Below are 13,694 nucleotides of genomic sequence, written 5' to 3'. Positions count from 1 at the left end.
GCAGCAGTGGATAGGTGCGCCGTCAGATTTCGCGGGGAAGGGCAGCTTGCATGCAATAGGCAGCAGCTCAGTATGAAGTCAGAGCGGGTCGTTGGATTTAGTGGACAGAGCTAGAAATAAGCTTGAATAAAATCAAAATGCTAGATCGCAGAAAACAAGAAGCCACAAGGATAAGAGTTGAAGCAAAAGCACATGTGTCGCGGGTGAATCGAGAACGTGATCGACAGAATGATGGGCGCTATACCGCATTGGGTAATTCTTCCATTCAATACACTGCAGCTTGCGCATCCTTCTTTAAACACCTTCGGAGATTTGCTCATTTCCCAATTTCCCATATTTTATTATGGCAGTATCCATTTACAGGGGGTCTTTCAGGGTGAATTTTGTGTAGTCCTGTCATGATATTTCTAATATACAGAGAATAGATGGCAACAGGCACGCCATGTAGATAAAAACACAAAAAAGGACTGCCGTGGTCTCTCCGCACAATGCAATCCAGTACAGTGCCGCACACAAGCAGCCAACCCAAAACAAAAACAAGGTCTCCCCTGTGAAGGGAGATCAACCCAGTCTACGCACGTGTCTGCTGCGAGTACCACCGAACTTCAGTCGAGTGGAGTCAGACACTCGCGCAACAAGCCCCCGAAGGTGTCGTCCCTCGTTGCCCAAGAGAACCTTTGTAAACGCCTCACGACCCTTTCCAAACCCACGGAAGATGATCTCCAATCGCTCGATCTCCAGCATGAAGCCCTTTTCCTGAATCTGGGTCATGAAATGAGCGGACAGTTGGTATGCTGGGTCAAAGCCGGAGCGACCAGCTTTGCGGAAGCCGATCTGACCACATCCAATAGACAGGAGGGGGTTGCCGTTTGGTCGTGTCAAGGTGAGGATTGTGTTGTGCTTGTGGCAGTAGACGTGCAGGTGGTGGGGAGGAGCTCGGTCGGCGTAGGGATTCTTGATCATGTCGGCTTCGAGGCTTTCGGCCATCCTGGAGTAGTCAGAGCTACCGCGCGAGGACGGTGCGCCAGACCTCTTGCCCTGCATCATTTGTGTGATTGCAGAAAGCGGCGACGCGGAACCGGAAGGTGTCTCGGGTTCTCGGTTCAGCATCTGGTTCTCAATATCGCTGCCATCATTGCGCGCAGAACGTGTGCTTTGCTGGGAGAATAGACGTGTGATGTTCAAGGAGGCGGTTCGAGGCTGAGATTGGCGGCACACTGAGGGCAATGCCTTGGTCAACGTCCTCATCGAAAAGGAGCTCATCGTGGTGACCGGGATTTGCGAGTGAGGACGGATAGCAAATAAGGAAAGCAGCAGTGAATTATAAATAGCTGATCAATTGAGCACAAATCACCAATGCAAAGTGCCGAGATGACCACAAAGCGCGGGTGGTGCAGAGCCGTTGTCGGACCGAAGGGAAACGCTGGAAGTTTTTCGAAGTCTTGGCATCTGCACTTTTTCCCTTCCCCGAGATCTTTGCCTCCCCCATCACCTTCTTCATATCGCGTCCAGGCTGGGCTGGAATCCATCTTTCCTCCACCCTCATATTTAATTCCATTTTGTTCTACTATCGCGTCAACGCTCCAGAGCATGATTCCGGCCAAGATGTCTGCGGCACGAGCCGTTTCCCTGCGGTCCCAGGCACCCTCTCTCAGAGTATCATCTCAGCGGTTGTCTCGCGCCGGATCATATTCGACCATCTCATCTCAACCATTCACGCAATCCGCTAAGAGCCACCGAGCCATCCTTCAATCCCCTTCCCACCCCGTTTCTCAACTTGTCTCGCCGTTCGCCGCTCTCCCTTTGACCCGTTCTTTCCACTCCGCAACTTCCCTTTGGCAGCAACAGCAAAAGCAACAGGAAGGAAAGCAGGGTGAGGACCAAAAGTCCGAATCACAGGAGGAAGAGTCCAAGGAGGAGAAGAAAGAGAAGAACGAAGAGAAGGTTCCACCACCACCCCATGGAGACAAGTCTCCTTGGCAGGTCTTCCGTGAGACTCTGCAGACCGAGTTCAAGGCCTCCAAGGAATGGGAGGAGTCTACTAAAGCTCTAGCGTCCTCAGCTCACCAGTTCACCGAGAATGAGAATGTGAGGCGTGCGCGTGCTGCCTACGAGGCTGCGTCAACGGCTACGACCTCCAAAACCTCCACTGCCATCAAGACAACCGGTCAAGTCATCGGAAAGGGAGCTGCTTGGACATGGAACACCAGCGTTGTGAAGGGCGTCCGAAAGGGTGTCAACGCAACCGGAGAGGGCCTCGAGAAGGCCACGAGACCCGTTCGGGAAACCGAAGCATATAAGAGTGTCAAGGACGCCATTGATGATGGCAGCAGCTCACGCTACGGCGGTTGGGTCGAGAAGGAGGAACGTCGTAAGCAGCGACAGCGTCGAGAGGAGCAGGACATCAAGTCTGGAAAGTCTATTCGTGTTGAGGAGAGAGTTGAGGACCCCAAGTAAGTTTCGATGATGCTAAGGTTTTAGTTTTGACGTTTCTGACTGAGTTATTTCTAGTGCCGGTACCAACGTCACTCTCCACAAAGATTCCGCCTGGAAAGATTCCTGGAAAGACTTCAAGGATTCCAACCCCATGATGCAGAAGCTCTTCACGATCAAGGAGAACTACCAGGAGTCCGAAAACCCCCTAATCAGCACAGCGCGCAGCATCTCCGATCGTGTTGCTGGCTTCTTTGCCGAAAACGAGACCGCCATGGTCATCAAGAAGTTCCGGGAGATTGATCCCAACTTCCAGATGGAGCCTTTCCTGCGCGAAATGCGTGACTACATGTTGCCAGAAGTCCTCGACGCTTATGTCAAGGGAGATGTTGAGACACTCAAGCTCTGGCTTTCAGATGCCCAGTTCCATGTTTACGCTGCTCTCGCGAAGCAATACACCACTGCCGGACTCAAGTCGGATGGACGCATTTTGGATATCCGCGGTGTGGATATCTCTCACGCCCGTATCTTGGATCCCGGCGACATTCCCGTGTTTGTCGTCACTTGCCGTACACAAGAGATTCACGTCTACCGCAAGATCAAGACCGGTGAGCTTGCCGCTGGTACAGATGACAAGGTGCAGCTGGTCACCTACGCCATCGGATTGACTCGTATCCCCGACGAAGTGAACAACCCCGAAACTCGTGGCTGGAGATTGATCGAGCTGCAGAAGGCTGCCCGTGACTACATTTAAAAGGGCAATCTATCCCTCTTCATTCTATACTGCCACACCTTTCTCTATCTTATCGTGGGCATACTCCCTCGTGGATCTCAACTCCCTCTTGCATCTTGACTTCCACTCCACCCCTTTCAACTGTACAATACAACTGTTTGATATCAAGCCAGGTGGATCCTGGCACCTGTTACGGTTATGCCTGTTCCAGTGACTACGAATTCAGGCCTTCGCTGGGTAATCGGACTTTCCTTTCTTCATGTATTAATGCTTCATTTGGCCTGACATTTTGCCTCAAGTCTGAGGACTTACGGCTCAGTCCGCTCAAATTTGAATGTTCCATCCTTCCCATAGACTAGGACGCGTTGGATTTTATCTGATGGCATTTCTCTGGTTCTCGAGGTGTTCTCCTGGCGTCTTTGTGCATTTTGTTTCCACTCTCCCCTCGCCACCGTGTATGACTGCATTGGGTTGTTGGTTTTGGTTTCTGTTGGGACCGTAATAGGTCACCAACATATGAGGATCCTGAAAATCATGTAAATATATATAAACAAACATTTCTAACCTGAAAACTTTTGCTATAAGCTCTACCTTGACTCGACCTTGTAACAAGATATATATATGCAAGATATTAGGGAGGCACATGTGCATTCAGAGGGCTTCTTGCTCTTTTCCATTGTTAATATACGAGGAATTGGAAGCTGATAGTTAATTTACATAATTGGAAGACATCTGCTGTCTGTTCTTATTTGTATCCCTTCCAAACCATTTTATGATGCAGTTCAATGGCACAGGTTGTCAGGAACGATATCCCAAACAAGGAGTCCAATACCATGTGCGAATTCAAGCACTTCCATCAACCTTGTGTCGCAGAGAAACGGGGATATCCTTGCAGTCTCGTGTCCTGACGAGCATCTGCCAAGCCCTGTATATTTTCCCGAGGCCGCTCACGAAGTCGTAGCCATTGGCCATGAGTCGATCTGCGTCTATCTCCTTCATAATTTGTTTGAATTGAGCACTGTGGTCGACACAGCGCCCAGACACACATTTGATACTTGATCCGGTATACTGCTGATCGGTGGTGACGGAGATCAAGTGTGCCTCGATGAATGACCGAAACAATCGATAAATTGGAGCTGGAACCGGCTTGTTGTGACGTGCGTGCGACGTGACCCGCCAGTGAGTTGAGTGTTACCAGAGACACTACTGCAGTAGAAACAGTAACGACAGGCTCATCTGATGGACCTGCCTGGATGATGAATTCGCATGCACGGGTAATCCAATAGTTGAGCCCTGGAGGAGTTTGGGGTCCCGCTTATAGTCGAAATAGATGGTTCTGTCTGCTATTATGAAATTGCGCAGGGGTCAAACGTTATAATGGGATTCCTCATTTGATGCTTGCCTAGTCCTGAAGGTTCCTTGAGATTCCTGGGCTGTTTGGGTGACCTAGCGAGACACTCCATGTCAGGGCTGCCTCAAGATCTCTCGCTCTCTCTGATCCCCACAAAAGGATCTTGGCGACGGTCCTATAACGGAGATGGAATGTCCCCAGTGCTCGAATCCCAAAGTTACCTACCCTGCGTGACCGTTAAGTGAGACAATATATAATTGTGATTCCTAGAGCTACACTGCCTCTGTTATGATGGCCATGATCCCTAGCGACCCCCCGGGGCTTTTGCGACTCGAATCAGGTGCTAGCCGAGCTGCAAGCGGACTCTTATAGGATTATAGGCTTGGTTTAACTAATTATAAAGTCTTGGGGGTACCAAGAAGAGGGCGAAGAAAGGAAAAACTGGAGTTCTATTGAACAAACTAGGCTTTGTATAGGCTCTGAATGAGGTCTGATCTCAGGTAACAGGCCTGAACAAACAGGCACCAAGAAGACGACGATGACTGTTTATCAGACACACAAGCGTCTCATTGACTAAGGGTGACCTCTACAACTCTTGATCGAGAGTGATGAAGCTGGATCATAATTGTAGTGAGGCACAGCTTGATCTTTAGCAAAACCTAGTAGAAGATCGACCCACGCTTGTTTAAGCCGACTAAGAACGCTGGAGCATGGAAAGAAAGCCTTGATCTGGTGAATGAGTGACAACGAGATGGAACTTAGTAAAATAGGCGATTCCTAATTTCTCACATGTACGTAGCGGGTCACATCAAATACAGTACAGATGGATAGACCCTGACAGATATTCTCAATCGACATTGGATCGAGGTAATCATGGCCAGAATTGTAGCTACTAGTGGAGACACGCCCAAGGGGAAAGGAAGCGACATTTTTTTCTTCTAAGGAACGCTTTGAAAAGTGAATTTGCTACATGGTATATCAGATTGCGTCTTTCAATTTCATGGCATCAATCATCGAACCAGAAATTTACTTCTGGCCACCAGCACCAGCACCGGGACCGGCACCGGCACCGGCACCGCCGCCACCGCCCATCATGTTCTTAGCCCTGTAGTACAATTGTCAGTAATGTAATTTTTGAAGCCTAGTGTAGATATTTCGTAGACTTACATATCCGCGAGGTTGGGATCGCTCATCAGGCTGGACATGTCAGGCATGCCGCCACCCTGGCCAAAGCTTTCGGCCATTTGGCGGAGACGGGGGTTGCTCATCAGGTTGCCAAGCATATCGGGGTTGCTCATGAGGTTCTGTGCCATGCTGGAGAACATAGGGTTGCTCATCAGGGAGCCCAGGTCGGGCATACCACCAGCACCACCACCGCCACCACCGAGCATGCTGGCCAGGGAAGACAGGTCAGGCATGCCACCGCCACCACCGCGCGAGGCACCAGGAGCAGCATCAAGTTCCTCAGAGGGAGGCTCGGTGTTCCGGGTGGTCTCTTCAAGCTTCCGTGTCGATGTCTCCAAGCCACGCTTCATGGCCTCACTGCCACCGTTGCCCTCTGCCTCAATACCCTTCTCGTATGCCTCCTTGGCGGCATGGTAGTCACCCATATCGAAGCGAGCGAGACCCAAGCGGCTCCACGCCTTGGAGTACTTGGGATCGGCGGTGGCAGCAACCTCAGCATCGGTAGCTGCCTTCTCGTGCTGGCCCGAAGCGGAAAATGCGGCGGCGCGGTTGGAGAGATAGATGGGGTTGGCCGGGGCGATCTCGAGGGCCTTGGTGTATTGCGCGATAGCACCGGCGTAATCCTTCTTGGCCATGAGAGCATTGCCCTCGGACTTCAGCTTATCGGATTCCGGTGTGGGCACACCGACCTTGGGCTTCTCTGCCTGGGCAGTCTGAGCTCCTGTGGTCGATTGCGGGGTTGACTTGCTGCGAAGCTTCTCGTAGACGCTGTAGATTCCGGCCAATGATTGTCCGCCCACAGCATCCTTCACAGCAGCCTCATCGGTGGGGTCAACTTTGAAGGTATCCGCGATACAAGACTGAGCAATCTCAATGGACTCAGCATCGTCGGCGGTGAGGGTGCCATCTTTCAGGCTGGAGCCAAGGAAATCGATGATGGCCAAGGCCAAGCGCTTGTTGCTTTCTGTTGGAGCCTACCATCCATTAGTTCCATGAATCAATCGCAACAGGCGAGAAGCTTACCATTATAGCAATCTTTCAATAGACAATGAATGAAAGATAGACAGTGTTCAAGAATGACCGAGATGGAAGAAAAAAAACAGGTGAGGCAATGCGGGGGAAGAGCTTTTGCACGTGATCGTAGCTTATCGTTTCCCCGGTCTGTTTCCATTCGAGTTGTTTGGACTTGATATCTTTACATTTGAATTTGTACATTGGGGATTCTTGTCTGCGTTGCTGACGGAGAATTGGTTCATTGGAGATGACTCCATGTGAGCTTCATTGTCCAACTTAACCCCTAAACCCGACCTGAGCCATGTACTGGCCTCATGGAGTTCCCCGGGTCTACGCGGTCAATGGACCCGATATTGCCTATGCCTCCTCTGATGAGGATCGCGAAACCCTGAATACCACTCCAACAAATGAGCACAATGCATTCGACGAAAACGCGGAAGCAAAAGGGGACTACGCGCAACATGAGTCCCAAGACACTCAACCCCATGAATCCCAAACCAACTCTTCCCCGGACACTGGCAAATCAGAATGGGGGAGTGAAGCTATTAAGGACATTTGTGTCTCTCGATCTGGTCAGATGTTTGCCACAATGTCAGAATCATCAATTGCTCTTTGGCAGACTAGGGTATGTCGACAGCAATGTTATCGTTCATGGGGAAAGTCTGAGCTGGATACTGACAATTCTGGCAGCCCACAGCAGTCGTTACAGCAATCTCACGATCCCGATTCTCCTTGAAAACATACGGTCCGAATGTTTCACTCCTGATGCGCCCAGATTCGACGATCCTGGTTGTACAGACGCTCAATGGGTACCTACTCACATACTCGGTGGCATCGGATTCAACAACTCAAGTCTACCAGCAGCGATTTGATCATTCCACACACCATCGTCGTCAACAATTAGCCCAGTTCTCAGCCGTTGAAGAGGCCAATGTGGTTAGGGACATCACCATCCGCTTCCGAATGGCCATCAAGATCGAGTCGGGGATCGTCAAGGCGCTGGCGCTAGATCAAGAGCTTATTGTCGCCACGGTAAAACCCTCAGCTATACAATGCATTCGGTGGACGGCCGAGGCGGGAGCAACACAAACCACATCTGAGTTATTAAGTCGCATCCTAGGTATCTCGAAGAAGATCTCCATCGTGGACATGGTTTACGATCGTGCGATGAATCTCCTCATCTGGATTACCAGCAGTGGCCAGGCATATGCTGTGCAGCGAGACGCGGGCTCACAGCAGGATCCTGAAGCAGCCAAGAGACTATTCCACGGACATTGCTTCCATAATCCCAAGGATGACAGCGAAAAGGCAGTGAAGGTGACCGTAAATGCACGCTTCTCTCTGTTGACTGTGAGCTGCTCAAATGGGGACGTGTTGGTTTATACTGCAAAAGATTACATGGGCAACATTCCGCTTTCACAAAAGCTCCATCTACCAGCATCACCCACGACTACCGGGGCTTTGACTTTCATGAGCTACTCCCCGGATGGATATTGTCTCTTTGCTGGTTTCGAAAATGGCTGGACAACATGGAGTGTATTTGGGAAGCCTGGAGGAAACAGCTTTTCTGTGGACACTGCTTTGGCTACGGCTAACTCAGAGGATTGGTTAACTGGCGTGTCAGACGGATGTTGGATTGGGGGCGGGTCAGACATCATTCTCTCTGGACATAACGACCGTCGCCTGTGGGTTCTGGAGACAGCTCGCAGTGCTTTGACCGGTTGCTTTTCGTCTGCGAACCTGGCTAGAGGCCTGCTGCAGACTGGGACCGAGTGTATCCTCTACCGCGGCCATGACCTCCCAGATCTCATGACAATCTCAGGAAAGGATTCGCTGTGGCATCATGCCCAGTATCCTCCAGCATATCTTCATTCACAGTGGCCGATTCGATCTTGCGTCGTGTCTCAGGATGGACGGTATGTTGCAATCGCAGGCCGACGTGGCCTTGCACATTACAGTGTCAACAGCGGCCGATGGAAGGTATTTGAGGATTCACAAGCCGAAAGCTCCTTTGCTGTGCGGGGAGGCATGTGTTGGTACGGCCACATACTGATCGCGGCGGTGGAGAGTGACGGATCATACGAGGTACGATATCTCTTAAACCTACATTACCTCCGTGCATGACTGACTTTTATTGAAAGATTCGTCTTTATTCGCGCGAGGCTTCTCTCGGTAGCAATTCGATTATGTTCATCGAATATCTCCCATCACCAGTTGTGTACATTGGAACCTCTGGGGAGGATTCCCTCTTGGTTTATACATACGATAACATTTTGTACCATTATATCATTAATTCGACACAGCCTCAAATAACTCTTGTCCCTGTTGGACAGATCGCTTTCAATGGAATTGTCCGGGCACCTTCTCGCGTTCGATCGATCAGCTGGGTATTGCCCGAGGAGCAGATGCGTGAGTTAGCTTGTTTCTTATGCAGTCATCTGGGCAAATCACTGACAACAAAGCAGGAAACGGTGATCCATCTCAAGACGTAAAGGTCGCATCGGTGATTCTTCTCGTGGATGGCAACTTGGTGTTATTGCAACCCACGGTCTCAGATGCGGGCGACCTCAAATACGATATGCGCGTCATATCTCATGATGTCGAGTACTATATCTTGATGCGTGACCAGATTTCCTTCAACTTTCCCTCGCAGGTTGATGAATCCATACCAGCCAGTCCCTCAGTTGATATGGCACTGGAGCCACCTCACAAAAGCCTGTCGCTACGGGACTCTCTTTGGATGTTCCGTGGCCAAAACTTGCTAGCTTGGAATGATGTTCAAGATGTTTTGCAGGAGGAGATGGTGCCGGCGCCACTCAATGTCCCCTTGGACTTTTATCCGTTGTCTGTTTTACTGAACAAAGGCCTTGTTCTCGGTGTTGAATCGGAAATGATGCAACGACGCGATGTAACATTCACTGTTCTGAAATTCGCCATCCGGGTATGTTATTTTCTCTATCTATAACATTCTATACTGACCTGTGTGCCCCAGACACATCTTTTCTTACCATATTTCCTCCAATATGGCTTGACCAGTATTGGAACACCTGCGGCTCTCGCTCTCTGCCGTCACTTTTCTCATTTGTCTTACTTCGCTCATGGATTGGAAATCCTACTTCATCACGTGCTGGACGACGAAGTGGATAATGAGAGCCGAGCAAATAAAAGTGACGATCCACAAGCACGAGCAGAACCACTACTCCCAACCGTCATTGCTTTCCTCCAAGCCTCGCTTCCCCCCAGGGATTACCTTGAGATTGTGGTACAATGTACACGGAAAACAGAGCTTCGATCATGGCGCACACTATTCACCTACCTGCCGCCACCCAAGGACCTATTTGAACAGGCCTTGAAACTGGACTCCCTCAAAACTGCAGTTGGATACCTCCTTGTGCTACAAGCTTTCGAGGATGAGGAGCAAGGGCATGATGGCCGCATCGAAGAATACGTTGTCCGTTTGATTGCCCTCGCCTCCCAGAAGGGAGACTGGGAGCTGTGTGCTGAGCTGGCCCGCTTCCTTATTGCTTTGGATGCTTCAGGCGAGATGCTTCGGCGCGCAATTTCACGAGTTGGTCTGCGATCCAACTCTCGGTCTTCCGCGAAAGGCTCATTTTCTGGCTCGGCACCCCGGTTTGGTCCTGCAGGTGTCCAAGGTCTAGGCTTGAACCTCCCAATTAGGTCGCCGTCATGGACGTCTCTTTCCCCAACATCGTCTCCCACACCCCTTCCAAGCCGCCAAAATGGTGATGTGCCGGATGAAGATCCATACTCAGCGGATTAGCAAGATAGATAACCAAGAAGAGTTTTGTTGATAGTAAGTACGGTCAGATAATAATTCCATAGTGATCTGGCATATCAAATTCTTTAAATAATACGTATGAAATTGACATCAGAGTACTATCCTAGTTCATAGCGCTTACTAGATAAGTCCTTGCAATTTCCCAATGCTTGTCCTAGTAATCTTCCTGTCTTTCTGTCTGACTGGGATCAAAAGCACACAGCCAAGCCAGGCATTGCTAGATTTCCCAAATTAAACCACTTAGATTCGTTCGCATCGGCGTGAACTGCATCGCCTCCGCTCCGAAGGCAAATAGCAATCATCATTAGAAGAACAGGAGTCACCTGGACACTTGTGCTGGTGTTGAGTTGATATATGGCCATTCGTGTTTGCCACCGAGTAACCAATATCAACGACTGCACACATCATACTCTCCACGCGACCCCCGACATAGGCTATAGGACCCCTATCTGATTTGGACGCTTCGAACATGGCAGTATGAGATCGATCAAAAGCAACTATCTCAGATTCGCATTTTTTTTCACTGAGATAATTAATATCAACTGCACTGTATTAAATCGCGAGCTGTACGTACCTGTAGAGTGTGCACATATTTTTCTTGCCTGATTCCGCCTCGCAGGGGATGTATACAGATCCAACATTGCGATTACTAGCAGGAATTAGTCCAGTTTGATAAGAAAATAACCAGGTAGGCTTACTACTGTCTGTCAAGCTCTTGACAAGAGCCATCAAGCGGTAGTTCCACATTGTGAGCATGGAAGACTTGGTTTGTGTAGATACGTGGCTTTGTGGACATATCAGTCTGTCCAAAAGCCACCAAAGGGTGAAACACCAGAGCAAATGTTAAGATACTGAAGCCTAGCATAGTGGAAGATCCAAGTTGTAAATTTAGAGAAGATGGCTCGAGTTGCTCATGAGGCGTACTGGGCGAGTGGACACGCAACTTTATATACCAGGCTTCAAGTCCGGGGTATAGTCCGGGCTGACGGAGGTCTTGCGCAAGGATAAGCCGGTCTATAATCTTCCTAAATACTAGAATCCGAACAATCCACCGGAGAATAACATGCAAAAGGCTAGGCATCCCCCACATGAACTGGCTAACGTATCATTTTGATACTGAATCGCCAGGATTATCCCGATTCAACAATTTCACATCATGTCTGTATTAACTGGGGTGAGCCGCAGCTTTATGCTTGAAACAACCCGCTAGTTCTGTTGAATATTCTGTAATTATTGACGCCCTCATTGTCCTTATTGCTATCATATGAAGCATAAAGTATGAATCCTGAAGTATAAGAGCCTAGGTCATAGATTAATCGATCATTAAGGAGAAACAATCAGCAAGGAGAACCGGAGAGAGAAGGTCGTGGAGTACAGAACGTCTACAGATCCGAAGGATCCGAAGCAGAATATTCCTAATCCCTAGCAAAACAGCTCACATGATTCGACTGTCCTTTACTTAACATGACCTGACATGAAGGAGTTGACCCGTTTAGCTTGATTCAATCAATAGTACAATTCTTTTGGCAAGTAATTGAGGCCCAACAGCTATCAGCGTATATAGTTTAGCGCAATTTCATGCTATAAAATTGGAGGATCTGAGTAAAGGTTTATAAAATTTATATAATACTATTATCAAAACACTTTCTACCTTTGCACACCAATCCACTGTATACTATAGCCGGCATTCACGGAATGCATCTATATCAAGTTATCATTTTAGCAAAGCCCACACACCTCCATCAATGGGATCAAGAAGTTTCCGACGTAGGAATTGGCTCAATATCAAATCGTAGGTGTATATTGTGCTCACGGCCGAGAGTGAAAACTCTAGCGATGCGATGCGTACCTCTATCCCAAGCCCCTATCACAAGACGGGCCGCTGCCCTCCCCAGCTTTGTACCTAGAATCTCTTTATACTCATCTGTCCCATACTCCCATACTTGTTTCGCAATTTCACTAAACTTAGGCCAGTCCACATCATGTCTCGGGTAGAGAATTTCTTGCACGTAGGGTAAGGTCTCATTGTTCTGGACATTAGTAAAATAAAGATATTTGAGAGTATCGATGGGATGATCAAACTTGTATTGAGCGATAGCGATACTTGACCAATGAGGCCCAGTGTATCTAAAAATGCACTCACTGATAATAACGCCTTTTGCAAAGCTCTGACGATACTGGGATTCCATTTTGTAGCCATTCTCGTCAAAGCCATGGACTGCAAGTCTTGTGTAGCGGAACCTGTAGGTATTTGTTGAGAAACCTAATTCATCCAAGTCGTCGCGGATAGAGGCAGGTGGGTTGTCGAAATGGTTCTCTGGACAGAGAAATTTCTCTCTCTTATTGTTGTTGTTGAATAAGTCAGACAATGATCTTCTTGATAGGCCACATCTGCATCCGCCTAGAGTTGGGTCGGCAATCCATTCTTGGTATTCGGTACCTTTTCGGTGAAACTCGCAGACTTGTTCGTCTGTCAGAGCCTCTCTATCATCAGTTACAGTGCTAGCGGGCGTACCGGGTGCCTTTCCACTACTTAGTGAACTGGTGTCATCTGGAACTGGATACGGGGTGGGGGATGTTGGGGATCCTGGGGAGTCTGGGGGTCTTGAGGATAGTATGAATAACATGGATTCATCAGATTCTCCAGATTCTGGGGAGCTAGAGGTTAGACATCGTCGAGTTGAAGGTGGAGGAGAAGCACTGTCATCATCGTCGTCGCGTTTACGTTTGTCTGACCCTGGTGCCGCTGGCTGTTGTTGAGATGGCAGGCGTAGCTTTGATGGTCGGTACGCCATTATATAATCTGAGTCTTATTTTGTCTGCTGTGTAGAAAAGTGAGATAATTTTGTATTTGGATGCGGTTGGTTGTACTATCTCGAATGAATATTTGTACTGAAGACAGGGGAACCTTTCTAATTATATAGTTCTGGTGAACTGTCCTTCATAATTGAGTGGATGAGGGCTATTGAAAGAAGAAGAAACAAGTCCTCGACATAAATAGAATACTCAAGGACCCGTGTAGGCCATGAAGATACCGAGGGGTTAAAGATTTGAGCACAAAGGTAGTAGAGACCGACAAAGAAGACAAAGGCAAATGGAAAAGGAGCTCGAGGCAAGACAAAGACAAAGAAAATTGCATTGTGGGAACAATAGTATTTTCTACAGTCTATATTAAGCTT

The 13,694-nt window shown here is 48.8% G+C and overlaps 5 protein-coding genes across 5 annotated transcripts; 2 read left to right on the top strand and 3 right to left on the bottom strand.

Annotated features, from left to right (window-relative positions):
* Nucleotides 1–561: 561 nt before the first annotated feature.
* Nucleotides 562–1,263, bottom strand: N7517_001042 (mitochondrial 37S ribosomal protein uS11m; the record flags this gene model as incomplete). Its single annotated transcript, XM_056718772.1, has 1 exon — nucleotides 562–1,263. One exon carries the CDS (start codon nucleotides 1,261–1,263, stop codon nucleotides 562–564), a length of 702 nt encoding a protein of 233 aa, XP_056582907.1.
* A 327-nt stretch (nucleotides 1,264–1,590) lies between these two features.
* Nucleotides 1,591–3,187, top strand: tim44 (protein translocase subunit TIM44; the record flags this gene model as incomplete). The annotated part of the gene is made up of 2 exons (XM_056718771.1): nucleotides 1,591–2,453; nucleotides 2,512–3,187. 2 exons carry the CDS (start codon nucleotides 1,591–1,593, stop codon nucleotides 3,185–3,187), a joined length of 1,539 nt encoding a protein of 512 aa, XP_056582906.1.
* A 2,356-nt stretch (nucleotides 3,188–5,543) lies between these two features.
* On the bottom strand, nucleotides 5,544–6,728 carry N7517_001040 (uncharacterized protein; the record flags this gene model as incomplete). Its single annotated transcript, XM_056718770.1, has 3 exons — nucleotides 5,544–5,622; nucleotides 5,685–6,676; nucleotides 6,726–6,728. 3 exons carry the CDS (start codon nucleotides 6,726–6,728, stop codon nucleotides 5,544–5,546), a joined length of 1,074 nt encoding a protein of 357 aa, XP_056582905.1.
* A 289-nt stretch (nucleotides 6,729–7,017) lies between these two features.
* N7517_001039 (RIC1 family protein) lies at nucleotides 7,018–10,497 on the top strand (the record flags this gene model as incomplete). Its single annotated transcript, XM_056718769.1, has 5 exons — nucleotides 7,018–7,341; nucleotides 7,407–8,801; nucleotides 8,858–9,125; nucleotides 9,182–9,657; nucleotides 9,709–10,497. The coding sequence occupies 5 exons, from the start codon at nucleotides 7,018–7,020 to the stop codon at nucleotides 10,495–10,497; spliced, it is 3,252 nt and encodes a 1,083-aa protein (XP_056582904.1).
* A 1,769-nt stretch (nucleotides 10,498–12,266) lies between these two features.
* N7517_001038 (uncharacterized protein) lies at nucleotides 12,267–13,310 on the bottom strand (the record flags this gene model as incomplete). Its single annotated transcript, XM_056718768.1, has 1 exon — nucleotides 12,267–13,310. One exon carries the CDS (start codon nucleotides 13,308–13,310, stop codon nucleotides 12,267–12,269), a length of 1,044 nt encoding a protein of 347 aa, XP_056582903.1.
* Between the last annotated feature and the right edge of the window lie 384 nt (nucleotides 13,311–13,694).

The sequence above is a fragment of the Penicillium concentricum genome, assembly GCF_028827145.1.
Source record: "Penicillium concentricum strain IBT 3081 chromosome Unknown utg000001l_segment0_segment0, whole genome shotgun sequence".
NCBI classification, from domain to species: Eukaryota; Fungi; Ascomycota; class Eurotiomycetes; order Eurotiales; family Aspergillaceae; genus Penicillium; species Penicillium concentricum.
The sequence above is the reverse complement of the archived record's forward strand: the minus strand, read 5'-3'. Positions and strand labels throughout refer to the sequence as shown.